The sequence below is a fragment of the Bos indicus x Bos taurus genome, chromosome 7 (assembly GCF_003369695.1).
Source record: "Bos indicus x Bos taurus breed Angus x Brahman F1 hybrid chromosome 7, Bos_hybrid_MaternalHap_v2.0, whole genome shotgun sequence".
NCBI classification, from domain to species: Eukaryota; Metazoa; Chordata; class Mammalia; order Artiodactyla; family Bovidae; genus Bos; species Bos indicus x Bos taurus.
In genome coordinates this window covers 80,252,788-80,279,757 of record NC_040082.1, presented here as the reverse complement: position 1 = coordinate 80,279,757, position 26,970 = coordinate 80,252,788, and the positions used below count along the sequence as shown (strand labels likewise).

The 26,970-nt window shown below is 39.8% G+C and overlaps 1 protein-coding gene across 5 annotated transcripts in view; it reads left to right on the top strand.

Annotated features, from left to right (window-relative positions):
• Positions 1-2,891: 2,891 nt before the first annotated feature.
• The window catches only part of CEP120 (centrosomal protein 120), an 83,470-nt gene continuing 59,391 nt past the window's right edge, over positions 2,892-26,970 (top strand). For 2 of the 5 annotated variants that reach the window (XM_027546982.1, XM_027546980.1), the window contains exons 1-5: positions 2,897-2,984; positions 3,229-3,307; positions 10,539-10,695; positions 12,246-12,360; positions 17,265-17,406. In XM_027546982.1, coding sequence (XP_027402783.1) covers positions 3,259-3,307; positions 10,539-10,695; positions 12,246-12,360; positions 17,265-17,406 — 463 coding nt within the window. In that variant the 5' untranslated portion in view covers positions 2,897-2,984; positions 3,229-3,258. Of the gene's footprint in view, positions 2,985-3,044; positions 3,308-10,538; positions 10,696-12,245; positions 12,361-17,264; positions 17,407-26,970 lie in introns of those variants that run through there. The other 3 variants (XM_027546984.1, XM_027546981.1, XM_027546983.1) reach the window with 3 other exon arrangements.

Here is a 26,970-nt window from a genome sequence, read left to right as displayed (position 1 = left end):
ATATCATATATGAGAGGAAATTAGATTGTAGAATAACAGATAAGGAGGAGGCTCTAGATGCTGATAGAATCATAATTCCACTTCTAGGTGGGATAAATGGGAAATTTTATGTCATTAGTTTTGTAGTTATAAAAAACAAACAAACAAAAACCAAATCATGCCAACTAAGTTGATGACTTTTCAGTAGCTATGATGAGGTGATTTTAGAAGTAATAGTGTCATTTGGGGTAAAAATTTAGAGAAAAAAAAATTTTTTTTTCACAAAAAACTTTGTGAAAATTTTACTTTGTGAAAAAGTTTCTTAGTTAATTTCAATGATTTGTCAGATTTTTTTTCTGACCTGAGATTATTCTTTGGCATTCAGTGATGGTTTACAGTCCAGGTTTTCGGCCCCGGTAGATATACTCAAGCAAAACAATGAGGTATATTGATGGCAGTTCCTGGTTCTTTTGCAGCTCTTAGGTAAGGTCTGAGATCGTTCATATAAAAAGGTAATACCTGAATGGCATTTACTACGTTTAAGTTTGAACTAAGGAACCATTTGTGCTATCCTTGTACAGCGGAAACAGAGGCTAAAAGAAGTAAAATGACTTGTTTAAGGTCACCGGCATGCAAATGGCAGAGGCAGGTACCCAAACTCTTATCTCCTGGGTATTCTTTCCATTGGAGACCCTTAGTTTCAGTGCTTTGACTTCCCTTTTCCTAGAGTTTAATGCTAAGTAGTATTTTACACTCTGATCACCTTGTATTTTGCTTGTTGTTGTTGATCTGTTTTGCTAATATTCTTTGAGTACTGTCAGTATGGACATATTTGTTAGACTGCTCAACAGAGGATATGTTAAATAACAACAGTGGCATCATATCAAAAAATTTAGATTGTGGTAAAATCTGTAAAATTATGTGACCAGTTTCTTCAACAAAGAGTTTCAAGGGAAAAAAAAAAAAATAAGTGGACATGAGTACCTATAGATTAAAAAAGGCAAGAGACAGATGAACCAAATACATTGTGTTTTGGGTCCTAATTTGAACAGACCAGCTGAAAAAAGTTATTAGACAACCAGGGAATTTGAACAGTGTATATTTAATTGTATTAGTGAATTATTGTTAAATTTAAGGTGTAACAGTACAATTGTGGTTAAGTATCTAATCTTTTGTTGTTGTTGAGTTGCTCAGTCGTGTCTGACTCTTTGCGACCCATGGACTGCAATATACCAGGTTTCTCTGTCTTTCACCATCTCCCAGAGCTTGCTCAAACTCATGTCCATTGAGTCATTGATAGCATCCAACCATCTTGTCATCTTTAGTCCCCTTCTCCTCCTGCTCTCAATCTTTCCCATCATCAGGGTCTTTTCCAATGAGTTTTCTCTTCGCATCAGGTGGCCAAAGTATTGGAGCTTCAGCATCAGTCCTTCGAATGAAATCTAATATTTAAGATATTTAAAAAACTTTATCTTTTAGAGGTACTTAGTGAAAGAGAGGAATGATATGACATTAGGAAAGTGAAGTGAAAGTCAAACTCCCCTCTGACTCTGTGCGACCCGGTGGACTATACAGTCCATGGAATTCTCCAGGCGAGAATACTGGAGTGGGTAGCCTTTCTCTTCTCCAGGGCATCTTCCCAACCCAGAGATCCAACCCCAGTCTCTCACATTGCAGGTAGATTCTTTACCAGCTGAGCCACAGGGTAAGCCCAAGAACACTAAAGTGGGTAGCCTATTCCTTCTCCAGGGGATCTTCCCGACCCAGGAATTGAACTGGAGTCTTCCTGCATTACAGGTGGATTCTTTACCAACTGAGTTATCAGGCATTTCCTTCAAATACCTGTTCCTCTGCAACGGATGAGGATGACTGGTCTTCAGTTATCAGTCAGATATTATCAGTCAGATAATTTCCCAAGCTGCGTTCTGGGTACCTGGGGGTTCTTATATGATTCGATCCACTTTTGAGTCTGACATTTTCTGCAGAAGAATGTATTGAACCCAAAGTAGATCATTACTTTGGTTTTATTTTGCATAATGCTTTATTTCAGGGAGGCCTCTAAAGGGGCCTGAAAATGTTTTAGAAGTAGTCTAGTCCGGTCTCCACATCCTCCTTTTCTTTGGGGCACAAAGCGGAGATGGGGTGGTGGGGCGGAGTGAAGGAGTAGAAATTGTTCTCTCTTCCTCCTCCTCCCACCGATCCCGCCCAAGAACTAGGTGCTTTCCAAAAGACTTCTAATCTTTCCTAAAATAAAGCCTGAAGTGTGTGGGGGAGAAGGCATGGAAAGGGGGAAATGTCATCTAAAATGAAGCTTTTAGATGCTTTTTAATTTCTGGTTTTGATTTCGCTGGGTAGAAGAACCTATACCTTTAATTTTCCTGCCCACGTGACAATGTTTTTGTTTTAGGGTAGTTTTTACTGTACAGGAAATTCTCAGCGAGCTTACGTCACTGCCAGCAGTTACAGCAGTTACCGTAATGACGCTACTTTAGTTTACAAAGCGTGAAACCTGAGCTGCCGCCAGGTCAATTTTAGTTGATTTTAGAGTTCAGACTTAAATCATTATTTTTCCAGGATTTAACTTTTAAGCAGTATTGACACTGGTGGCCTGAACAGAGCTAGGTTTTTTGGTTTTCTAAATCTATATTGATGTATTTCCCAGGTTTTGTCTAGGACGAAAAGCAGAGAATACAATACATTCGCATTCCATACTGGGGAAGTTCGGGAAGGGGTTACTGCAGTAGTGCGCCTGCGCAGTTGGTCTCCACCAAGTCGCCCGCTTTCTCCGGTCCGGCTAGCAGGGGGCGCTGTGAGGTAACGGCTAGTCTTTTCTTCAGGGCTCTGGAACGTAGCGTAAAAGGGTAGGAGGTGAGGCGGGCTGAGGGGCGTTCTATCCTCGACAGCCCTGATCTCTATCACCCTTTGTCCTCCAGCCTTCCCGGGGCTCTAGGCCTGCGGGCCTGGTTGCTAGGCGGAAGCGGGGAACTGCGGCGGCAGCAGTCCGGGTGTGTGAAAGGTTTTACCCAGGCGGCAAAAGGTCCTCTGGCGGCGGGCTCCTGTCTGCCTGCAGACAGGCCGGGCCGGGTGGACTGGCGGCCCCGGGCCGGGGAGCCTGGCGCGCTGCAGGCCGACCGCTGAGCGGGATCCTGGTGTCCGGGGCTGTGGGAGGGCGGCGGGAGCTTCGCCGGGAGTTCGGGCAGGGGTCGCCGGCTGCCCACCACTCACCCAGGCCCCTCTTCCTCCCAGCAGACCCCCGCCTACCGGCCGCCGACCGCGACCATGGTGTCCAAGTCCGACCAACTGCTCATCGTCGTGTCCATCCTAGAAGGTGAGCTACCGGGGACTTGGCGTTTGCAGCTGCTGCTGCTTAAATGTTAACGGAGTTGTGTGGGACCGAGGCTTTGTTAACCTGAAGAACCCTGTCATCGTCGCTGGTGCGGTCCCCAGAGACTTGTTTGAAGTTGTATGCCGTAAGGTCTGTTGGGCAGGTGATTTAAAAGTCCCCCGAGGGAGTGGGAGTATGAGAGCTATTAAAGTGAAAGTGAAGTCGCTCAGTCGTGTCCGACTCATAGCGACCCCATGGACTACAGCCCACCAGACCCTCCGTCCATGGAATTTTCCAGGCAAGAGTACTGGAGTGGGTGCCATTGCTATTAAGGGAGGTGATATTTATCGTGATTAGCCGTAGACCCAGTGAATGTTGGAGAAAGTTTCCATCAGAAGCAGCATATCGATGCTGCTTATAATAGGAGCTGAAAAGCACCTGGAAAGCACGTTCTGTTCAGCGACCTCCTGGTATCAGTGTTGAGAACTTTGCTTTGACTCAAATACATATTTCTTGCATTTTTCAGAAGTGTTTATGTGTTCTTGCGTTTTCAGATGTCTTTGTGGGGGGCCCTTCCATATATAGCACTCTACTGGGTGCTTAGAGGACTGCAGTTGTCAAGAGGGTCTGTTGCACATGCCCGGAAGTTGGGTTTGTTTGGAGACTCGCTGAGTGTCAGGCACTGTGCTGGGAATAAAAACACAACAGACCTGGTTCCAAAAGCTACTGGTGTAGCCTGAACAATAAATACTTATCAAGGTGTGGAAGAAGGAATGACCACCTCTCTCTGGGGAAGCTGGGAACGTTTTTCCCAAAGGAGATGACTTTTTTTTTTTTTTGGTCATAAAGAATGATTAAAAGTTTGTCAGGGGGAGAAAAAATGAAGGAAAGGCATTCCAGGCAAAGGGAAGAGCCAGTGGTGTTTAAGGGATAGTAAAGCTAGACATGTTCTTTGATTGCTTGGATTCAGTGTGGTTGGAGAACAGGAAAGTGGAGGATATAGAAGTTGATGGCTAAATTGAGGTTAGGTTTTGAATAATATGACAAAAAGGAGTCATCTTGAATGGTGAGAGGAATGGCTGGGGACCCCTGCCCTTCAGGGGAGATACTTCACGGAGGCCTGGCACTCTTTGGGAGGTGAGAGGAAAGAAAACATTTGAAGGAGAAGATGGGCCGGAATCCATAGTGTTGGGGAAGATTTAACTGTTAGGTTACTGACTGTTTAAAGACATAGGACTAAAATCCCCTTGTAATTTGGTGAACAAAAAGCTTTTGGACTGTGGCCCATGCTATGAGGTAATAGAAATGTAAGGCACTCTCTTTCCCTTCAAGGTTGTAGGTTCTGTCTCCTTAGGGAGGTCAAATTAATGTGCAGGACATAATATGTTGGGATGTAATGTAAATAAATTAAAAATAAATGATACAGTCTGTAAACACAGGTTTGGGAGGTGGATTAGGTTGATGGCCGAAGTGCCTTGGTTGGTAGGTAATCAAGGATAGAAGAGTCCTAGGCGATTAGACAATTCAGACCACTGTGGGATTGAGTGTGGTGGTTTCCAGAGAGCCTGGAATTGGGAAGGTCAGTTAGGTGTTGCTATAAACATATGCAGACCTCCAAGCTGTTCCTCCTTTTGTGTTTGTATTTCTATTCATTGTAACCACACTGTTGCTTCAAGCCAAGACGCTGGGAGTCAACGTCTTCCTGGGTTCCCTCTCCATCCCCAACATCGAGATGGTCACCAAGTGTTGGATTTTATTTTAAAAATAATAGTAGGTACTTTATATAACTTTTTAAAAGATGTAAACTTTTAAATGAACGAGTTTCCATTGTGGGTGCCTTGCTGTGGGGCTGTCATTATCCCCCTAATCTACTGTAGTAATCTCAGTGGTCTGTTTCATAAATGTTTTCAGAAAACACTGTCCGCCTTACTGTCAGGGGTAACTTCTGAAATGCCAATCTAATTTTCTTAAAGTCCTTTGATGTGCTGAGGGATAAGGTCCTGCTTAGAGTGGCATACATGGCCTTTAGGGTAGACTGGTGACCTCCCTTTTCAGCCTTCTCTCTCCTGCTGTGTGTATTCATATGTTCCCGGTCCTTCAACTATTTGAACTGCTTGCAATTTCTTGGCTATGCTTCTAGAAGTGCTCTTTATTCAAAAGAACATCACTGGGCCTCTACCATGAGCAGACTTTGGGCTAAGTACTAGATTCCACGGATGAGAATGATAAGGGTTTCTGTTTTCAAGATCGTCTTTGTCTTTGTGACGAGGCAGGCACCTGTTGGTCCCATACTTATCCTCTGTTTTCAAGCTAATTGGAAGTTGTAGTTAGGATAGTCTGAAAATATAGGGGTGTTTTTGGACACATATGAAATTCATTTGTGAAGCTTAGTGATCGATTAGAGCAGCCAACAATGATGTCCTGTGAGAGGCCCCTGAGTTCTAATTGGGAGAGCCATGCCCAGTGTGGCAAGACTCTTCATAGGGAGTTTCAGATGAGAACTTTTGGTTGACACTACAGGTTTGCAATCAAGGTCTTTATGACCAGCCTAATTCCTTTTAAGCAGCTTGAACCAGGGTAAGTGGCAGGAGGGATGTACTCATTTAACTGTGGTTAAACGCCCCTCACGGAAACCCCCTCACCAGACCTGCAGACATGCTGGCTGTAAGATGCTTAGTGCTTATTTCTTTTTTAGTGTTGTTTTTTTTTTTTTTTGCACTGTGTTAAGTCTGTTTCCACTAGACCCTCAACTCTTCAAGAACACATACTCTGTTTTCTTCCTTTTGCATCCCATTTTCTGGCATAAACCTAACCCTGAATATGTCTTCAGCAAACTGAAGGAATGAAGTCAGGCAGTACAGATGAACAGTAATGCATATATTTTAATATTTCCTGATAGTGTATAGCATTGCCATTGAAAATAACATGAATGAATGAATGTGTTTATTTTCCTTTGGCTAATTTGTAAAGTATCCTTTACTCTGTTAGTTCAGTTCAGTCGCTCAGTTGTGTCCAACTCTTTGCGACCCTATGGACTGCAGCATGCCAGCCCTCCCTGTCCATTGCCAACTCCCAGAGTTGACTCAAACTCATGTCCATTGAGTCATGGACGGATGCCATCCAACCATCTCGTCCTCTCTTGTCCCCTTCTCCTTCCGCCTTCAATCTTTCCTAGCATCAGGGTCTTTCAAATGAGTCAGTTCTTCGTATCACATGGCCCAAGTACTGGAGTTTCAGCTTCAGCATCAGTCCTTCCAATGAACATTCAGGACTGATCTCCTTTGGGATGGACTGATGGGTCTCCTTGCAGTCTAACACCTTGTGGCTCTCCAGCACCACGGCTCAAAAGCATCAGTTCTTCGGCGCTCAGCTTTCCGTGTAGTCCCACTCTCACATCCATACATGACCACTGGAAGAACCACAGCCTTGACTAGACGGACCTTTGTTGGCAAAGTAAGGTCTCTGCTTTTGAATATGCTGTCTAGGTTGGTCATAACTTTTCTTCCAAGGAGTAAGCATCTTTTAATTTCATGGCTGCAGTCAGTCACCATCTGCAGTGATTTTGGAGCCCCCCAAAATAAAGTCTGACACTGTTTCCACTGTTTCCCCATCTATTTCCCATGAAGTGATGGGACCAGATGCCATGATCTTAGTTTTCTGAATGTTGAATTTTAAGCCAACTTTTTCACTTTCCTTTCACTTTCATCAAGAGGCTCTTTAGTTCTTCTTCGCTTTCTGCCATAAGGGTGGTGTCATCTGCATATCTGAGATAATTAATATTTCTCCCAGCAATCTTGATTCCAGCTTGTGCTTCTTCCAGCCCAGTGTTTCTCATGATGTACTGTGCATAAAAGTTAAATAAGCAGGGTGACAATATGCAGCCTTGACGTACTCCTTTTCCTATTTGGAACCAGTCTGTTGTTCCATGTCCAGTTCTAACTGTTGCTTCTTGACCTGCATACAAATTTCTCAGGAGGCAGGTCAGGTGGTCTAGTATTCCCATCTCTTTGAGAATTTTCTATTTTTTTTGTGATCCACACGGTCAAAGGCTTCGGCATAGTCAATAAAGCTGAAGTAGATGTTTTTCTGGAACACTCTTGCTTTTCTGATGATCCAGTGGATGTTGGCAATTTGATCTATGGTTCTTCTGCCTTTTCTAAATCCAGCTTGAACATCTGGAAGTTCATGGCTCACGTACTGTTGAAGCCTGGCTTGGAGAATTTTGAGCATTACTTTACTAGTGTGTGAGTCGAGTGTAATTGTGCTGTAGTTTGAGCATTCATTGGCATTGCCTTTCTTTGGGATTGGAATGAAAGGTGACCTTTTCCAGTCCTGTAGCCACTGCTGAGTTTTTCAAATTTGCTGGCATATTGAGTGCAGTACTTTCCCAAATTCATCTTTTAGAATTTGAGATAGCTCAACTGGAATTCCATCATCTCCACTAGCTTTGTTCATAGTGATGCTTCCTAAGGCCCACTTGACTTCACGTTCCAGGATGTCTGGCTCTAGGTGAGTGATCACACCATCGTGATTATCTGGGTCGTGAAGATCTTTTTTGTATAGTTCTGTGTATTCTTGCCACTTCTTCTCAATATCTTCTGCTTCTGTTAGGTCCTACCATCTCCAGTTTTCTTGAAGAGATCTCTAGACTTTCCCATTCTATTGTTTTCCTCTCTTTCTTTGCACTGATAGCTGAGGAAGGCTTTCTTATCTGTTCTTGCTATTCTTTGGAACTCTGCATTCATATGGGCATATCTTTCCTTTTCTCCTTTGCCTTTCGCTTCTCTTCTATTCACAGCTATTTGTTAGGCCTCCTCAGACAACCATTTTGCCTTTTTGCATTTCTTTTCCTTGGGGATGGTCTTGATCCCTGCCTTCTGTATAATGTCACGAACCTCCATCCATAGTTCTTCAGGCACTCTATCAGATCTAAAACCTTGAATCTATTTGTCACTTCCACTGTATAATTGTAAGGGATTTGGTCATAATTAGGTCATACCTGAATGGTCTAGTGGTTTTCCCTACTTTCTTCAATTTAAGTCTGAATTTGGCAATAAGGAGTTCATGGTCTGTGCCACAATCTTGTTTTTGCTGACTGTATGGAACTTCTCCATCTTTGGCTGTAGAGAATTTAATCAATCTGATTTTGGTATTGAACATCTGGTAATGTCCACGTGTAGAGCCTTCCCTTGTGTTGTTGGAAGAGGGTGTTTGCTATGACCAGTGTGTTCTCTTGGCAAAACTCTGTTAGTCTTTGCCCTGCTTCATTCTGTACTCCAAGGCCAAATTTGCCTGTTACTCCAGATATTTCTTGACTTCCTATTTTTGCATTCCAGTCCCCTATAATGAAAAAGACATCTTTTTTGGGTGTTAGTTGTAGAAGGTCTTGTAGGTCTTCATAGAACTGTTCAGCTTCTTTAGCATTACTGGTCAGGGCATAGACTTGGATTACTGTGATATTGAATGGTTTGCTTTGGAAATGAACAGAGATCATTCTGTCATTTTTGAGATTGTATCCAAGTACTGCATTTCGGACTCTTTTTGACAATGATGGTTACTCCATTTCTTCTAAGGGATTCTTGCCCACAGTAATAGATGTAATTGTCTTCTGAGTTAAATTGTCGTCTGAGTTAAATTCACCCATTCCAGTCCATTTTAATTCTCTTGATTCCTAAAATGTGGATGTTCACTCTTGCCATCTCCTGTTTGACCACCTCCAGTTTGCCTTGATTCATGGACCTAACATTCCAGGTTCCTATGCATTATTGCTCTTTACAGCATCGGACTTTACTTCCATCACCAATCACATCCACAACTGGGTGTTGTTTGTGCTTTGGCTCTGTCTCTTCATTCTTTCTGGAGTTATTTCTCCACTGATCTCCAGTAGCATATTGGGCACCTACTGACCTGGGTGGTTCATCTTTCGGCGTCCTATCTTTTTGCCTTTTCATACTCTTCATGGGGTTCTCAAGGCAAGAATACTGAAGTGGTTTACCATTCCGTTCTCCAGTGGACCATGCTTTGTCAGAACTCTCCACCGTGACCTGTTTGTCTTGGGTGGCCCTACACAGCATGGCGCTCATGGTTTCACTGAGTTAGACAAGGCTGTGGTCCATGTGGTCACATTGATCCTGTTACTGTGTTAACAGGAAAATTAAGATTCAGGTAAATTTGTTTTTGCTAATTTGATTATTTCTTAACTCTCCAGATAACCTGTTCTATATTAAATACTGGTATTAGTTGTTGTTCAGTTGCTCTGTCCTGTCTGACTCTTTGCGACCCCATGGAGTCAGCATGACAAGCTTCCGTGTCCTTCACTATCTCTCAGAATTTGCTCAAACTCATTACCATCGAGTCAGTGATGCCATCCAACCATCTTGTCCTCTGTTGCCCCCTATGCCTCCTGTCCTCAATCTTTGCCAGCATCAGGGAGTCACCTCTTCGTTTCAGGTGGCAAAGGTATTGGAGCTTCAGCTTCAGCATCAATCCTTCTAATGAATATTTAGGGTTGATTTCCTCTAGGATTGACTGCTTTGATCTCATTGCTATCCAAGGGACTCTCAAGAGTCTTCTCCAGCACCACAGTTTGAAAGCATCAGTTCTTCAGTGCTCAGACTTCTTTATGGTCCAGCTCTCACATCCATACTTGACTACTGGAAAAACCATAGCTTTGACTAGATGGACCTTTGTTGGCAAAGTGATGTTTCTGCTTTTTAATATGCTGTCTAGGTTGGTCATCGGTTTTCTTCCAAGGAATAAGCATCTTTTAATTTTGTGGCTGCAGTCACTGTCTGCAGTGATTTTAGTAATATCTAAAATTGGTATAATCACATTTTTAACACTTTAATTCTGAATGTTATTGAGATCATTGCTGCTCAAAGTGTGAACCAAGAACAACACCGTTGACATCTCCTGGGATCTTGTTAGAAATGCAGAATCCTGGGCCCATCCCAGACCAGTTGAACCAGAATCTACATTTTACAGGACCTTGGCTGATTCATTGCACATTAGTGTTAGAGAAGCACTAATTTATTAATTACAGCTTCCAATTTGACTAATGTTTTTATGAATCATGAATTTGAGTATATATGTGAGTATGTGCTAGTGAGTTAGTTTATGGAATACATGATAAGTTAACCACTGTTAACATGTCAGTTTTTAAAACTTACATGCCAAGGGACCGTATTTGATTTTTGTACACTTCCAGTTAACCTGTACAGTCTTTTTTTTCTAGGTCGCCATTTCCCCAAACGTCCAAAACATATGCTTATAGTAGAAGCAAAGTTTGATGGAGAGCAGTTGGCTACTGATCCTGTGGACCATACAGACCAGCCGGAATTTGCTACTGAGTTAGCCTGGGAAATTGACAGGAAAGCACTTCATCAGCACAGGTGACTGTTATTTTCAATCTGTTCAGCTGTTGTTTCAATTTGTGATGTGTGTGTGTGCACGCACATGTGTGCATGCTTGAAGGTACTGTGCTGTGCTTAGTTGCTCAGTCATGTCCAACTCTTTGTGGTCTATGGACCACCAGGCTCCTCTGCCATGGGGATTCTCCAGGCAAGAATACTGGAGTGGGTTGCCATGCCCTCTAGGGGATCTTCCCAACCCAGGGATTGAACTGGGGTTTCCTGCATTGCAGGTGGATTCTTTACCATCTGAGCCACCAGGGAAGCCCAAGAATACTGGAGTGGGTAGCCTATCCCTTCTCCAAGGGAACTTCCTGACCCAGGAATGGAACTGGGGTCTCGTGCATTGCAGGTGGGTTCTTTACCAGCGGAGCTACTGTATATGTGTGTGTGTGTGTGTGTATATATATCTAGGTAGGCTTCCCTGGTAGCTCAGGTGGTAAAGAATCCGCCTGCAGTGCAGGAAACCTGGGTTTGATTGGGAAGATCCCCTGGATTAGTCCATGAGTTTCTTTGAAATGGTATTAAATTCCTAGAGGAGACTAAAATTTTGCAGTTAATCTTAGTGACTTCTGGAATATCTGCTCAGACAATGTCTTCATATTGAGATACTAGTGCCTGCATTGGTGTTTGTGTATATGATTGTGTTGTTATAAAGTGGCACCACTCTGTATTTAGTAGACTGAGAAAATAACACAGATAAATACATAAATGATGACTTTTGTGCCCAGTCATTCCATTAGATAATGGCAGTGATGGCAAAATCCAGTCAGCTTACTATGTATGTAGGGGTTCCAGACTCAAAAGAAGCCATGTTGCATAAGTCAAGCTCATGCTTACATGACCTTATCATGTATTACACTGAATTGTTTTTAACTTAATTTTAATGATCTACAATGTTATGACATTTAATTCTTAAGTTTCTTTCATTTTTTTTTTTTTAGCAACAAAGAGAGTTATAAGCATATAAATAGGGACTTCCCTTCCAGTGCAGGGGTGCAGGTTCCATCCCTAGTCTGGGAGCTAAGATCCATGCCTCAGGGCCATAAAACTAAAACGTTAAACAGAAGCAATATTGTAACAGATTCAATAAAGATTTCTTTCATCTACATAAAAAAAACCTAAATAAAAGGCATATATATGTGTTTTTGAAGCTTTATGTGTGTAAGTCTAAGAAAAACAATTTAAAATCAGTCTTGAGGATTAATGGTAATTTTTGACTTTGAAAACATTCTGTGTGTCACAGAAGCTTGAGAAACATTGACCTAGATGTTAGCTTCTTGGATGAGAGAGACTTAAATGTTTTTTTTTTTTTCACATGTTTTGTGTATAGTTGGTATATAGATAAGTAGACATAATTAATAGTTCATGGAAGTTGAAGAGTTTTTTAGAAAGCACAGAACAGGTATAGGTTATCCAACAAAATAATAGTTGTCTTGAATAGTAGTAGTAAGTAGGTTTTTCAAAGCAAATAGAAAGTTCAGTATTAAGCAAAAGTGATTTTATTTATCACATGAATTGTTATGTTACAGGCTACAGCGTACTCCTATCAAACTGCAGTGTTTTGCCTTGGATCCTTCAACTTCAGCCAGAGAAACTATTGGTTACGTTGTTCTAGACTTAAGAACTGCTCAAGAAACAAAGCAGGTACTGAGCTTTTGATGTTTTGTTATGGACTCTGCCAAACAGTTGGTTATTTTCAGTAGATAAGAGATTGATGGAAAGGACATGGACTGTTAGACCTAATAGATCATGGGCTCGTACCATGGTATATGGTATGGTAGTTCTTAGTTCTTAAGGTGAATTGGGTTTAGAAAATCCTGACCTTTTGATCCTTCCTTTGACCTAGACGTATCTCTCAAAGAAACTTCTGAGTTCACATCTGTGTTCAAGTTGCTATTACCTTTACGTTTAACGTGTTCAGCTCCTGCACTTCACCTTCAAAGTGCTCCTCTTAGAGTTCCTTGCTTCAATGATGGTCACTGCTCTCCTTCTAGACGTCTTCCTTGACGCTTCCCTTTCCTGGCCTCCAGAGCCAACCCTTTCCAGTTGGTTTTCCCTCCTGATCCATCTAATATCCTGCATTTCATGCTGCCATCTCAAACTTAAGGCACTTACCGAGGCTGTCATGTTGTTCAGTCACTAAGTCATGTCCAACTCTTTGTGACCCCCATGGACTGCATCACATCAGGCTTCCCTGTCCTTCATTATCTCCCAATTTTGCTCAGATTCATGTCCATTGAGTCGGTGATGCTATCTAACCATTTCATCGGTGGTGCTATCTAACCATTTCATCCTCTGCTGTGCTCTTCTCTTTTTGCCTTCAATTGTTGCCAGCATCAGGGTCTTTTCCAGTGAGTCATGTCTTCACATCACATGGCCACAGTATTGGAGCTTCAGTTTCAGCACAGTCCTTCTAGTGAATATTCAGGGTTGATTTCCTTTAGGATTGACTGGTTTGATCTCCTTGCAGTCCAACAACGGAATCTCAAGAGTCTTCTCCAGCACCATAATTCAAAGGCATCAATTTTTTGGCACTCAGCCTTCTTTATGGTCCAACTCCCTCTTCCATACATGACAACTGGAAAAATCATCGCTTTGGCTATATGGACCTTTATTGTCAAAGTGATGTCTCTGCTTTTTAATACACTGTCAAGGTTTGTCATTCCTTTCCTTCCAAGGAGCAAGCATCTTTTAATTTCATGGCTGAAGTCCCCTTCTTCAGTGATTTTGTAGCCCAAGAAAATAAAGTCTGTCACTGCTTCCATTTTTTCCCCCTTCTATTTGCCATGAAGTGGTGGGACCAGATACTATGATTTTTGCTTTTTGAATGTTGAGAGTTAAGCCAGCTTTTTCACTCTTCCCTTTCACCCTCATCAAGAGGCTCTTTAGTTCTTCTCTTTCTGCCATTAGAGTGGTATCGTCTGCATGTCTGAGGTTGTTTATTTCTCATGGCAGTCTTGATTCCAGCTTGTGATCCATCCAGCCTGGCATTTCACATAATGTACTCTGCATATAAGTTAAATAAACAGGGTGACAATTTACAGCCTTATTGTACTCCTTTCCCAGTTTTGAATCAGTCAATTGTTCCCTGTAAGATTCTGACTGTTGCGTCCGAACCCGCATACAGGTTTCTCAGGAGACGGGTAAGGTGGTCTGGTATTTCCATCTCTTTAAGAATTTTCCACAGTTTGTTATGATCCATGCAGTCAAAGACTTTAGCCTGGTTAATGAAGCAGCGGTAGATTTTTTCTTGAATTCCCTTGCTTTGTCTACGTTCCAACAAATGTTGGCAATTTAATCTCTGGTTCCTTTGCCTTTTCTAAACCCAGCTTGTATGTCTGGAAATTCTTGGTTCACATACTGCAGAAGCCTTGCTTGAAGGATTTTGAGCATAACCTTACTAGCATGCTAAATAAATGCAATTATACCCTAATTTGTACGTTCTTTGGCACTGCCTTTCTTTGGGATTGTAATGAAAGCTGACCTTTCCCAGTCCTGTGGCCATTGCTGAGTTTTCCAAATTTGCTGACATATTGAGTGCAGCAGTGAGACATATTTAACAACATCATCTTTTAGGATTTGAAATAGCTCAGTTGGAATTCCATCACCTCCACTAGCCTTGTTTGTAGTGTTTCTTCCTAAGGCCCACTTAACTTCAGACTCCAGCATGTCAGGTTCTAGGTGAGTGACCACACCATTGTGGTTATCTGGGTCATTAAGATTTTTTTCTATTGTTCTTCTGTGTATTCTTGTCACTTCTTTTAAATCTCTTCTGCCTCTGTTAGGCCCTTACTGTTTTGTCTTTTATTGTGCCCATCCTTGCATGAAATATTCCCTTGGTATCTCTGATTTTCTTGAAGAGATCCCTAGTCTTGCCCATTCTGTTGTTTTCCTCTACTTCTTTGCATGGTTCATTTAAGCCCTTATTATCTCTCCTTGCTATTCTCTGGGAACTCTGCATTCAGTTGGGTGTACCTTTCCCATTCTTGCTTTTTGCTTCTCTCCTTTCCTCAGCTATGTGTAAAGCCTCCTTAGACAACCACTTTGCCTTCTTGCATTTCTTTTTCTTTGAGATAATTTTGGTCACTAACTCCTGTACAATGTTACGAACCTCTGTCCATAGTTCTTCAGGCAGTCTGTCAGATCTAATCCCTTGAGTCTCTTCATCGCCTCCACTGAATAATCATAAGGGATTTGAATTAGGTCATACCTGAATGGCCTAGTGGTTTTCCCTACTTCTTTCTGTTTAAACCTGAATTTTGCCGGCTTTCCTAGCATCCATCTAATTGGCGTTCCGGCTTCCTGCTGCTTGCATGCCTTTTGTATTAAGAGTAAGGGAACTTCGTGAAACACATTTGTTATGTAAATAGTATTCCCTTGGCAAGATGGTAAAACGACTCAGGGTCTTGATTATGCTTTTGTTATTGAAAGTCTTTTAAAGTATCTTTCAACTTTTTTTGTATGTTATTGACTTTAGAAGTTCTTAGTTTCAGTTTTTCTTAATGACATTTTTTGGTCCTACTTTCTCCAGAAAATAAAGTAAAAAAATATTCTCTCTTATTTTAAAGTCCTTGATGGATTTGGATCTTAAATGAGAATTCTGTGAAGAAAAATTTATCTGTTACTGACATTTCTGCTCCTGGTAGAAAAATAAAGGCATACTTCATTTTTATTGCACTTCAGTTTATTGTGCTTCACAGATATGCTTTTTTTTTTTAAACCAATTGTGACAACTGGTTGTCAAGGAGATCTGTTGGAGCCGTTTTCCAGCAGCATTTGCTCACATTTTGGTAACTGGAATATTTCAAACATTTTCATCATTAAAATGATCTGTGATCAGTGATCTCTGATGTTACTATTGTAAGAAGATTATGACTCACTGAAGGCTTAGCTGATAGTTAGCATTTTTTAGCAATAAAGTATTTTTTAAATAAAGTATGTACATTTTTTTTAGGCATAATGCTGCTGCACACTTAAACTACACTATAGTGTAAACAGAACTTCTGTATGCACTGGGAGACCCCAAAACTTCTACGACTCCCTTTATTACAATAGTCAGTTTATTGTGGTCATCTGGGACCCACCTTGCAGTATCTCCAAAAGTATGTGTGTAATTGCAAATAAGGCCGTCAGTCTGGCCCAAATTTGGAACTATTCAAAAGAAACTGAAATGCTTTATAAAAAGGACTTGTTTCTCCTCCATCCTTGGGTCACCTCTCTTCCCACCAAGTCCTGAGAACGGTTTTCCTTCTAGGCTTAGACCCAGAATACCTGTGTAGTTTCTTTGGTTAAAGAGAAGGTAACTCCTCTGAGGAGAAGGATGTCCGAGCCAAACTCTTGCCTCTAAATGCTCTTGGCGTGGCTTTTACCTGGTTAGTCCTTTAGGGCAGTTAGTCTTCATATTGGTGAACAGAGTTAAAAAGGAATGTTTCAAAGTTAGTTTTGGGAAAACTAAATATTGTCTTGCTTAATGTTTTTTGTTTGCCAGCAGAAATATTTGAAGTTGGATAGTAGAATATTTTAATTGCGAGGTAAATTGATTCTCTGTAAATAAACACAAACAGAAGAAACCAGATTTGTTTTCCTGAGTTAATACTAGAAAAATGAAATATATCATAAATTCTGCGAGCAAATAAAAGTCTTTTTTTTTAGGCTAATGCTTAAAGTTAGAAAATATCTGTTACAAATACAACAACAAACTATGAGTTTTTGCCTTAAAAAAAACTTGGTTATGGATTAAAAAAAATACGTATGGTTTATTTCATCCTATTTTACCTATAAACATAGTTTGAATATGAAGCTGCGGTTTTTGGTTTTGATCCCCAGTTCCTTTGCCTTTCTATTACAGTGTTCAGAGTAAGAATGCTGTTTATAGGCACTGGAATGGTGCCCCTGCGCTACTGGTACATGTGAGCATGGGCCATGAGATTTTGCAGGCTGATTGGGGTGTTAGGATTCTTGAGGTTTGAGGGGACGGGGTGGCTATTCAGGTATTTTAGGATTCCTCATTCTGTGAGAAAGCTTTTATATTTTGATATCAGTCAAATACATGGCTCATAACCCAGAGCTCTACCACTGGACCTTACTTTAGTATTTTGTTTGTGCTTTTATTAACACTAAGCTTTTCTTTTCCTGATTTGATATAAACAGAACAAAGCAGAAATGTGGCAGGCAGAAAAGGTATAACAGAAGAAGTGAAAAATGAGCGGTTAGAAACTGGAAAACTGATAGTCTTTGTTGTTGTTATAAGGGATGAAGTAAGACCGATGATATGAGTGAGGATAGAAATACACATACCTGTTGAAGCATAGGAATAAAAACAAGCAAGGCAATCTAAACTTTAGCTTGTTTTTTTTTTCCAACAGGAAACTCAGTTTCCTAAGCAAGATTCATTTCTTTTGAGGAAAATGTGGGGGAAAAATACTTTAAAAGAGGAGGAAGTTCTGAGAAGCTACAGGAAATATATTTACAACCTTATAGAACATTTCCCACTACTGTTTATTTCCTATTAACTATTAAGGAGTTTTGCTTTCTTTGTTACTCTCTAGGCACCAAAATGGTACCAGTTGCTGAGTAATAAATACACCAAGTTCAAGTCTGAGATACAGATAAGCATTGCTTTGGAAACAGACACGAAGGCACCAGTGGACAGTTTTAAAGCAAAGGGAGCCCCTCCTCGTGATGGAAAAGGTTTGTGCATCATCTCTAAGGTTATTCTCTGAGATGTACACCTGTGGACTAGAATTTCAGGAAGGGAGGGGTGGCGGTATTATAGGGAGACAAATGCGAGGGTGTGAACTGATTTTACTCCAGAGCACCAGACAAATGCTGTGACATTGTTACACATGAACACTTGTTTCTCTTTGCTGTTGTCTTCACAAATTAGCAATAAGGAAAGATTGTGTTTTCAGTGTTTGATATACAGCAGAATAAAGCAGAATTTTGTATTGTTTATAAAAATTGCTTCTTAGGAAAATTTTCTTCCTTGGATGAGTGCAGGGAAACCAAAAATGTCTTTATTGGTCTCTATTAACTCAGCTGTAGTTGAAGAAAACCTTCATTTTTTTTCTTTATTTTGTATTTAATAAACTTTTGTTGTTTTAGAGCTTTTTTAGGTTCACAGCAAAATCAAGTGGGAAGTACTGAGTGTTCCCAAATACCTCCCCCCTCCCCCCAGCCCTCCTCACCACTATCAGCATCTCCCACCAGAGTGGTACATTTATACAGTTGATGACCCACACTGACACATCATCACTCAGTGTCCATAATTTATATTAGGGTCTTGGTATTGGACATCCTATAGGTTTTGACAAGTGTGTAATGACACATATCGATGGTTGGAGGATCCTACAGAACCATTTCACCGCCCTGAAGATCTGTTTTCTGTTTGTTCTTCTCTCCTTCCCCTCTCACCCTTGGCCACTACTGATCTTTTTACTGTCTCCATAGTTTTGCTTTTTCTCGAATGTTGTATTGTTGGGATCGTGTAGCATGTGGCTTTTTCAAATTGGCTTCTTTCACTCGGTAGTATGCATTTAGGCTTCTTCCGTGTCATTTTGTGGCTTGATAGGTCATTTCTTTTTAGAGCTGAATAATATGCAATTGTTTGGATGTACCAGTATTTATTTATCCACTCAAGCTATTGAAGAATATCTTAGTTGCTTCCAAGTTGGGGCTCTTAGATATAGAACTATTACAGACATTCTTGTGCAGGCTTTTGAGTGGGCCTGAGTTTTGAGTTCATTTGGGCAAATACCAGACAGCATGATTATTGGATTGTATGGTAACGGCATGCCAAGGTTTATTAACATAAGAAACTGCCATGTAAGAGTGTATGGTAAGAATGTTTAATTTTGTAAGAAACCAACAAACTTTCCTTCTAAAGTGGGTGTACATTTTCCGTTTCCACCAGTAGTGAGTGAGAGTTTCTGTTGCTTCACGTCCCTGACAGCATTTAGTGTTGTCTGTGTTTTGGATTTTGTTCATTTTAGTAGGTACGTAGTGGTGTCTCACTGTTTTATTTGCACTTCTCTAGTGATAAATGATGTTAACATCTTTTCATGTGCTTATTTGCCATCTGTATATCTTCTTAAGTGAGGTGGCTGTTTAGGTTGTTTGCCCATTTTTAAATTTTTTTTTTTTTTTTTTGCATTTTAAGTGTTCTTTGTATATTTTGGATAATAGGCCTTTATCAAATGTCTTTTGCAAATATTTTTTCCATTCTGTGGCTTCTTATTTGTTTGACATTGTCTTTAGCAGAGCAGAAGTTTTAAAATTTTAATGAAATCCTGCTCATCAATTCTTTCACAGATTGTACCTACAGTGTTGTATCTAAAAAATCATTCCATAACTATGGGCATCCAGGTTTTTCCTAGGATGTAATAGGGTTTGGTCTTTTAGGATTTAATAAAGGTTTGTATTTTACACTTAGATCTATGAACCATTTTGAGTTAACTTTTGTGAAGGTTTTGAGGTCATACAGACCTTAAAATAAGTTTGTGTTCATTTTTTTACACGTGGCTGTCCCGTTGTTCTAGGCACCACTTGTTGAAAGACTGTCTGCTCCATTGTGTTGTCTTTGCTACTTTGTCAAACACCTGTTGACAGTGTTTATGTCAGTCTATTTCTGGGCTCTCTGCTTCACTGATCTTTGTGTGTTTCACTAGTACCACACTGTCTTAATTACTGTAGCTTTGTAGTAAGTGTGTAGGTTGAGTGGTATCAGTCGAGTGACTTTGTTCTTCAATATTGAGGTGCCTATTCTGGGTCCTTTGCTTCTCTGTTGAAACTTTAGAATCATTTTGTCCTTATGTCCACAAAATAACTCGTTGGAATTTTGATTGGGATTGTACTGATTGTGTAGATCAAGCTGGAAGGACTGACCTCTTGACAGTATTGAATTGTTCTACTCATAAGCATAGAATTTAGCTTAATTTATTTAGTTCTTTGTTGTTATTTATCACAGCTTTATAGTTTATCTTGTATAGATCTTCTGCATGTTTTGTTAGACTTATTTCTAAGTATATAATTGTTTTGGGTGCTGATGTAAATGATATCTTATTTTGATGGTACATTGAAAAATTTTATTTGATGTTGGAGTATATAGTTGATTTAAAGTTTTGTGTAACTTTCAGGTGTTAGAGCAAAGTGGTTCAGTTATATGTATGCATATATCTGTTTTGCAAATTATTTTCCCATTTAGGTTATTACAGAATATTGAGTAGAGTTCCCTGTGCTATACAGTAGTTCCTTGTTGATCATCTGTTTTAATTATAGTGTGTTTATTTAAAATTTGGGATTTTAAATAAATCCACCTTATCCCCAATTCCCAGTTTCTCTCCCTCCCACCTTTCCCCTGGTAAGCATGAGTCAATTTTTCTATGTTTGTGAGTGTTAAGTTCAATTGTATAATTTTTTTCAGTTTCTGCAATAAGGGGAATTGTATAATATTAGTCTTTGTCTGACTTCACTTAGGATGGTAATCTCTATAAATAGCATTATTTCATTCTTCTTAATGGCTGATCTACTGCATGTACATACTCTATCTGTCTTTATCCATTCCTCTGTCAGTGGACCTTGGGTTGCTTCCATGTCTTGGCTCTTGTAAATAGTGCTGCAGTGAACATGGGGTGCATGTATCTTCTCAAATTATGGTTTTCTCTGAATATATATATGCCCAGGAGTGGCTTCCCCTGTGGTGCTAGTGGTAAAGAACCCGCCCGCCTGTTTAAGAGACGTAGAGACAGGGGTTTGATCTCTGGGTTGGAAAGGTTCCCTGGAGGAGGGCATGGCAACCCACTTCAGTATTCTTGCCTGGAGGATCTCATGGACAGCGGAGGCTGGCAGGCTGCCGTCCATGGGGTTGCAAAGAGATGGACACGACTGAGCGGCTTCACATGCACATAGGCACACACGTGCCCAGGAGTGGGACTGCTGGGTCATGTGGTAGCTCTATCTTAGTTTTTTAAGGGATCTCCATACTGTTCTCCATAGTGGCTGTATTACTTAATATTCCTAGGAAAACACTGTAGAAGGGTTCCCTTTTCTCTAAACCCTCTCCAGCATTTATTGTTTATAGACTTTTTTTAATTAATTTTTTTATTGAAGGATAATTTCTTTACAGAATTTTGTTGTTTTCTGTCAAACCTCAACATGAATCAGCAATAGGTATACATATATCGCCTCCCTTTTGAACCTCTCTCCCATCTCCCTCCCTATCCCAGCCCTCTAAGTTGATGCAGAGCCCCTGTTTGAGTTTCCTGAGCCATACAGCAAATTCCCATTGGCTGTCTATTTTATGTATGGTAATGTAAGTTTCCCTGTTACTCTTTCCATACATCTCACCCTCTCCTTCCCTCTCCCCATGTCCATAAATCTATTCTCTATGTCTGCTTCTCCATTGCTGCCCTGAAAATAAGTCCTTCAGTATCATTCTTCTAGATTCTGTATATGTGTTCAGTTCACTTCACTCACTCAGTCGTTTCTGACTCTTTGTGACCCCGTGGACTGCAGCACGCCAGGCTTCCCTGTCTATCACCAATTCCCAGAGCTTACTCAAACTCATGTCAGTCGAGTTGGTGATGCCATCCAACCATCTCATCCTTTGTCATCCCCTTCTCCTCCTGCCTTCAGTCTTTCCCAGCATCAAGGCCTTTTCAAATGAGTCAATTCTTCGCATCAGGTGGCAAAAATATTGGAGTTTCAGCTTCAGCGTCAGTCCTTCCAATGAATATTCAGGGCTGATTTCCTTTAGGATTGACTGGTTGGATCTCCTTGCAGTCCAAGGGACTCTCAAGAGTCTTCTGCAGCACTACAGTTTAAAAGCTTCAGTTCTTCAGCACACAGCTTTGTTTATAGTCCAACTCTCACATCCATACATGACTATTGGAAAAACCATAGCTGTGACTAGATGGACCTTTGTGGCAAAGTAATGTCTCTGCTTTTTAATATGCCGTCTAGGTTGGTTATAACTTTCCTTCCAAGGAGTGTCTTTTAATTTCATGGCTGCAGTCACCATATGTGGTCATTTTAGCTCCCAAAAATAAAGTCTCTCACTGTTTCCACTGTTTCCCCCATCTATTTGCCATGAAGTGATGGGATCAGATGCTGTGATCTTAGTTTTCTGAATGTTGAGTTTTAAGCCAACTTTTTAAAAGAGGCTCTTTAGTTCTTCATTTTCTGCCTTAAGGGTGGTGTCATCTGCACATCTGAGGTTATTGATATTTCTCCTGGCAATCTTGAGTCCAGCTTGTGCTTCATCCAGCCCAGCGTTTCTCTTGATGTACTCTGCATAGAAGTTAAATAAGCAGGGTGACAATATACAGCCTTGCTGCTAAGTCACTTCAGTCGTGTCCGACTCCGTGTGACCCCATAGACGGCAGCCCACTAGGCTCCCCCATTCCTGGGATTCTCCAGGCAAGAACACTGGAGTGGGTTGCCATTTCCTTCTCCAATGCATGAAAGTGAAAAGTGAAAGTGAAGTCACTCAGTCGTGTCTGACTTATAGCGACCCCATGGACTACAGCCTACCAGGCTCCTCCATCCATGGGATTTTCCAGGCAAGAGTACTGGAGTGGGGTGCCATTGCCTTCTCTGTATACAGCCTTGAGGTACTCCTTTTCCTATTTGGAACTAGTCTGTTGTTCCATGTCCAGTTCTAACTGTTATATATGCACTAGAATATGATATTTATCTTTCTGTTTTTGACTCATTTCACTCTGTATAATAGATTCTAGGATCATCCATCTCATCAGAACTGACTCAAATGCATTCCTTTTTATGGCTGCATAATATTCCATTGTGTATATGTACCACAACTTCTTTATCCATCCATCTGTTGATGGACATCTACATTGCTTCAGTGTTCTAGCTATTGTAAATAGTGCTGCAATGGAACAATGGGATACATGTGTTTTTTCAGTTTTGGTCTCCTCAGGGTATATGCCTAGGAGTGGAATTGGTAGGTCATATGGTGGTTTTATTCCTAGTGTTTTAAGGAATTGCCATACCGTCTTCCATAGTGGCTGTATCAATTTACGTACCCACCAACAGTGCAAGAGTGTTCCCTTTTCTCCACACCCTCTCCAGCATTTATTGTTTGTAGACTTGTTGATGATGGCCATTCTGACCAGTGTGAGGTGATATCTCATTGTGGTTTTGATTTGCTTTTCTCTAATAATGAGCGATGTTGAGCATCTTTTCATGTGTTTTTTAGCCATCTGTATGTCTTCTTTGGAGAAATGTCTGTTTAGGTCTTTTCCCCACTTTTTGATTGGGTGGGTTGTTTTCCTGGCTTTGAGTTGTGTGAGCTGCTTGTATATTTTGGAAATTAATTTTTTCAGTTGTTTCATTTGCTATTTTTATCTCCCATTCTGAGGGTTGTCTTTTCGTCTTGCTTATAGTTTCCTTTGCTGTGCAAAAGCTTTTAAGTTTAATCAGGTCCCACTTGTTTACTTTTGTTTTTATTTCTGTTACTCTAGGAGGTGGATCACAGAGGATCTTGCTTTATATGTCCTCGAGTGATCTGCCTATGTTTTCCTCTAAGAGTTTTATAGTTTCTGGTCTTATATTTAGGTCTTTAATACATTTTGAGTTTATCTTTGTGTGGTGTTAGGAAGTGTTCTAATTTCATTCTTTTACATGTAGCTATCCAGTTTTCCCAGCACCATTTATTGAAGAGGCTATCTTTGCCCCATTGTATATCTTGTTTGTCAAAAATAAGGTCCCATAGGTGCATGGGTTTATTTCTTGGCTTTCTATCTTGTTTCATTGGCCTATATTTCTGTTTTTGTGCCAGTACCATACAGTCTTGATGACTGTAGCTTTGAAGTGTAATACTGTAGCTTTGAAGTCAGGAAGGTTGATTCCTTCAGCTCCATTCTTCCTTCTCAAGACTGCTTTGGCCATTTGGAGTCTTTGTGTTTCCATATGAATTGTGAAATTTTTTGTTCTACTTCTGTGAAAAATGCCATTGGTAATTTGTTGGGAACGCATTGAATCTGTAGATTGCATTTGGTAGTATAGTCATTTCCACAATATTGATTCTTCCTACCCAGGAATATGGAATTTGTTTATGTTGTCTTTGATTTCTTTTATTAATGTCTTATAATTTTCTGTGTACAGTTTTTTTGTCTCCCTAGGTAAGTTTATTCCTAGATATTTAACTCTTTTTGTTGCAGTGGTGAATAGGATTGATTCCTTAATTCCTTTCTGATTTTTTATTGTTAGTATATAGAAATGCTAGTGAATTCTGTGTATTGATTTTGTATCCTGCAGCTTTGGTAAATTCACTGATTAGCTCTAGTAATTTTCTGTTACTATCTTTAGGGTTTTCTATGTATAATATCATGTCATGTGCAAACAGTGAGAGCTTTACTTCTTTTCTGATCTGGATTCCTTTTATTTCTTTTTCTTCTCTGATTGCTGTAGCTAGGACATCCAGAACCATGTTGAATAATAGTGGTGAAAGTGGACACTCTTGTCTTGTTCCTGATGTTAGGGGGAATGCTTTCAGTTTTTCACCATTGAGAATAATGTTTGCTGTAGGCTTATCATATATTTTCCCTTTACTATGTTGAGGTAGGTTCCTTCTGTGCCCATTTTTTGAAAAGTTTTCATCATAAATGGGTGCTGAATTTTGTCAAAGGCTTTTTCTGCATCTATTGAGATGATCATATGGTTTTTATCTTTCAATTTGTTAATATGGTGTATCGCATGGATTGATTTGTGTATATTGAAGAATCCTTGCATGCCTGGAATAAACCCAGCTTGATCATGGTGTATGAGCATTTTGATGTGTTGCTGAATTCTGTTTGCTAAAATTTTCCTGAGGATTTTTACATCTATGTTCATCAGTGATACTGGCCTGCAGTTTTCTTTTGTTGTGTTGTCTTTGCCTGGTTTTGGTATCAGGGTGATGGTGGCCTCGTAGAATGAGTGTGGAGGTGTTCCTTCCTCTGCAATGTTTTGAAAGAGTTTTAGAAGGATAGGCATTAGCTCTTCTCTAAATGATAGAATTCTCTTGTGAAAATATCTGGTCCTGGGCTTTTGTTTTGGGGGAGTTTTTGATCACAGCTTCAGTTTCAGTGCTTGTAATTGAGCTGCTCATAATTTCTATTTCTTGTTTGTTCAGTGTTGGAAGATTGATCTTTTCTAAGAATCTGTCCATTTCTTCCAGGTTATCCATTTTATTGTCATATAGTTGTTCATAATACTCTCTTAAAGTCCTTTGTATTTCTTCATTGTCTGTTGTAACCTGTCCTTTTTCATTTCTAATTGTGTTGATTTGATTCTTCTCTCTTGCTCTTGATGAGTCTGGTTAAAGATGTCTCAATTTTGTTTATCTTCTCAAACAACCAGCTTTTAGTTTTATTAATCTTTACTATTGTTTCTTTTATTTCTTTTTCATTTATTTCTGCTCAGATCTTTATGATTTCTTTCCTTCTACTAATTTGGGGTTTTTTTGTTCTTCTTTTTCCAGTTGTTTTAGGTGTAAAGTTAGGTTGTCTATTTGATGTTATTCTTGTTTCTTGAGGTAGGATTGTATTGCTATAAACTTCCCTCTTAGAACTGCTTTTGCTGCATCCCATAGGTTTTGAGTTGTCATGTTTTCATTGTCATTTGTTTCTAGAAATTATTTTATTTCCTTTTTGATTTCTTCAGTAACCTGTGGCTTATTTAGAAACGTGTTGTTTAATCCCCATGTGTTTGCGTTTCTTACAGTTTTTTTCCTGTAATTGATATCCAGTCTCATAGCATCGTGGTTGGAAGATGCTTGATACGATTTGAGTTTTCTTAAATTTACTGAGGTTTGATTTGTGACCCAAGATATGGTCTTTCCCGGAGAATGTTCCATGTGCACTTGAGAAGAAGGTGTATTCTTCTGCATTTTGTTGCAATGTCCTGAAGATACAATCAATGAGATCCATTTCATCTAATGTATCATTTAAGACTTGTGCTTCCTTATTAATTTTCTGTTTTGATGATGTGTCCATTGGTGTGAGTGGGGTGTTAAAGTCTCCTAGTATTATGGTGTTACTGTCAGTTTCTCCTTTTATGTCTGTTAGTGTTTGTCTTATGTATTGAGGTGCTCCTGTGCTGGGTGCATATGTATTTATGGTTGTTAAGTCTTATTGGATTGATCCCTCGATTATTATGTAGTGTCCTTCCTTATCTCTTGTAATATTCTTTAAGATCTATTTTGTCTGATATGAGGATTGCTACACCAGCTTTCTTTTGCTTCCCATTTGCGTGGAATATATTTTTCCATCCTCTCACTTTCAGTCTATACGTGTCTTTATGTCTGAAGTGGGTTTCTGGTAGACAGCATATATATGTATCTTGTTTTTGTATCTATTCAGCCAGTCTGTGTCTTTTGGTTGGATCATTTAATCCGTTTACATTTAAAGTAATTATTGATACATGTGTTCCTATTGGCATTTTCATAATGATTTGGGGTTGACTTTGTAGATCTTTTTTCTTTTCTTGTATTTCTTGACTGTATAAGTCCCTTTAACATTTGTGGTACAGCTGATTTGGTGGTACTGAATTGTCTTTAACTTTTGCTTATCTGAAAAGCTTTTTATTTTTCCATCAATTTTGAATGAGATTCTTGATGGGTACAGTAATCTTGGTTGTGGATTTTTCCCTTTCAGTACTTTAAATATATCCTACCATTCCCTTCTGGCCTGCAGAGTTTCTGTTGAAAGATCAGCTGTTAAACGTAAGGGGTTTCCCTTGTATGTTACTTGTTGCTTCTCCCTTGCTGCTTTTAATATTCTTTCTTTGTGTTTAGTCTTTGTTAGTTTGATTAATATGTGTCTTGATGTGTTTCTCCTTGGGTTTATCCTTTATAGGAGTCTTTGTGCCTCTTGGACTTGATTGACTATTTCTTTTTCCATGTTTGGGAAATTTTCAACTAAAATGTCTTCAAAAATTTTCTCATACCCTTTCTTTTGCTCTTCTTCTTCTGGCACCCCTATAATTCGAATATTGGTGCATTTGATATTGTCCCAGAGGTCTCTGAGACTGTCCTCAGCTCTTTTCATTCTTTTTACTTTATTTGCTCTTCAGAAGTTATTTCCACCATTTTTCTTCCAGCTCACTGATTCATTCTTCTGCTTCAGATATTCTGCTATTGATTCCTTCTAGAGTATTTTTAATTTCAGTAATTGTGTTGTCTCTGTATGTTTATTCTTTAATTCTTCTAGGTCTTGGTTAATTCATTCTTACATTTTCTCCATATTGTTTTCAAGA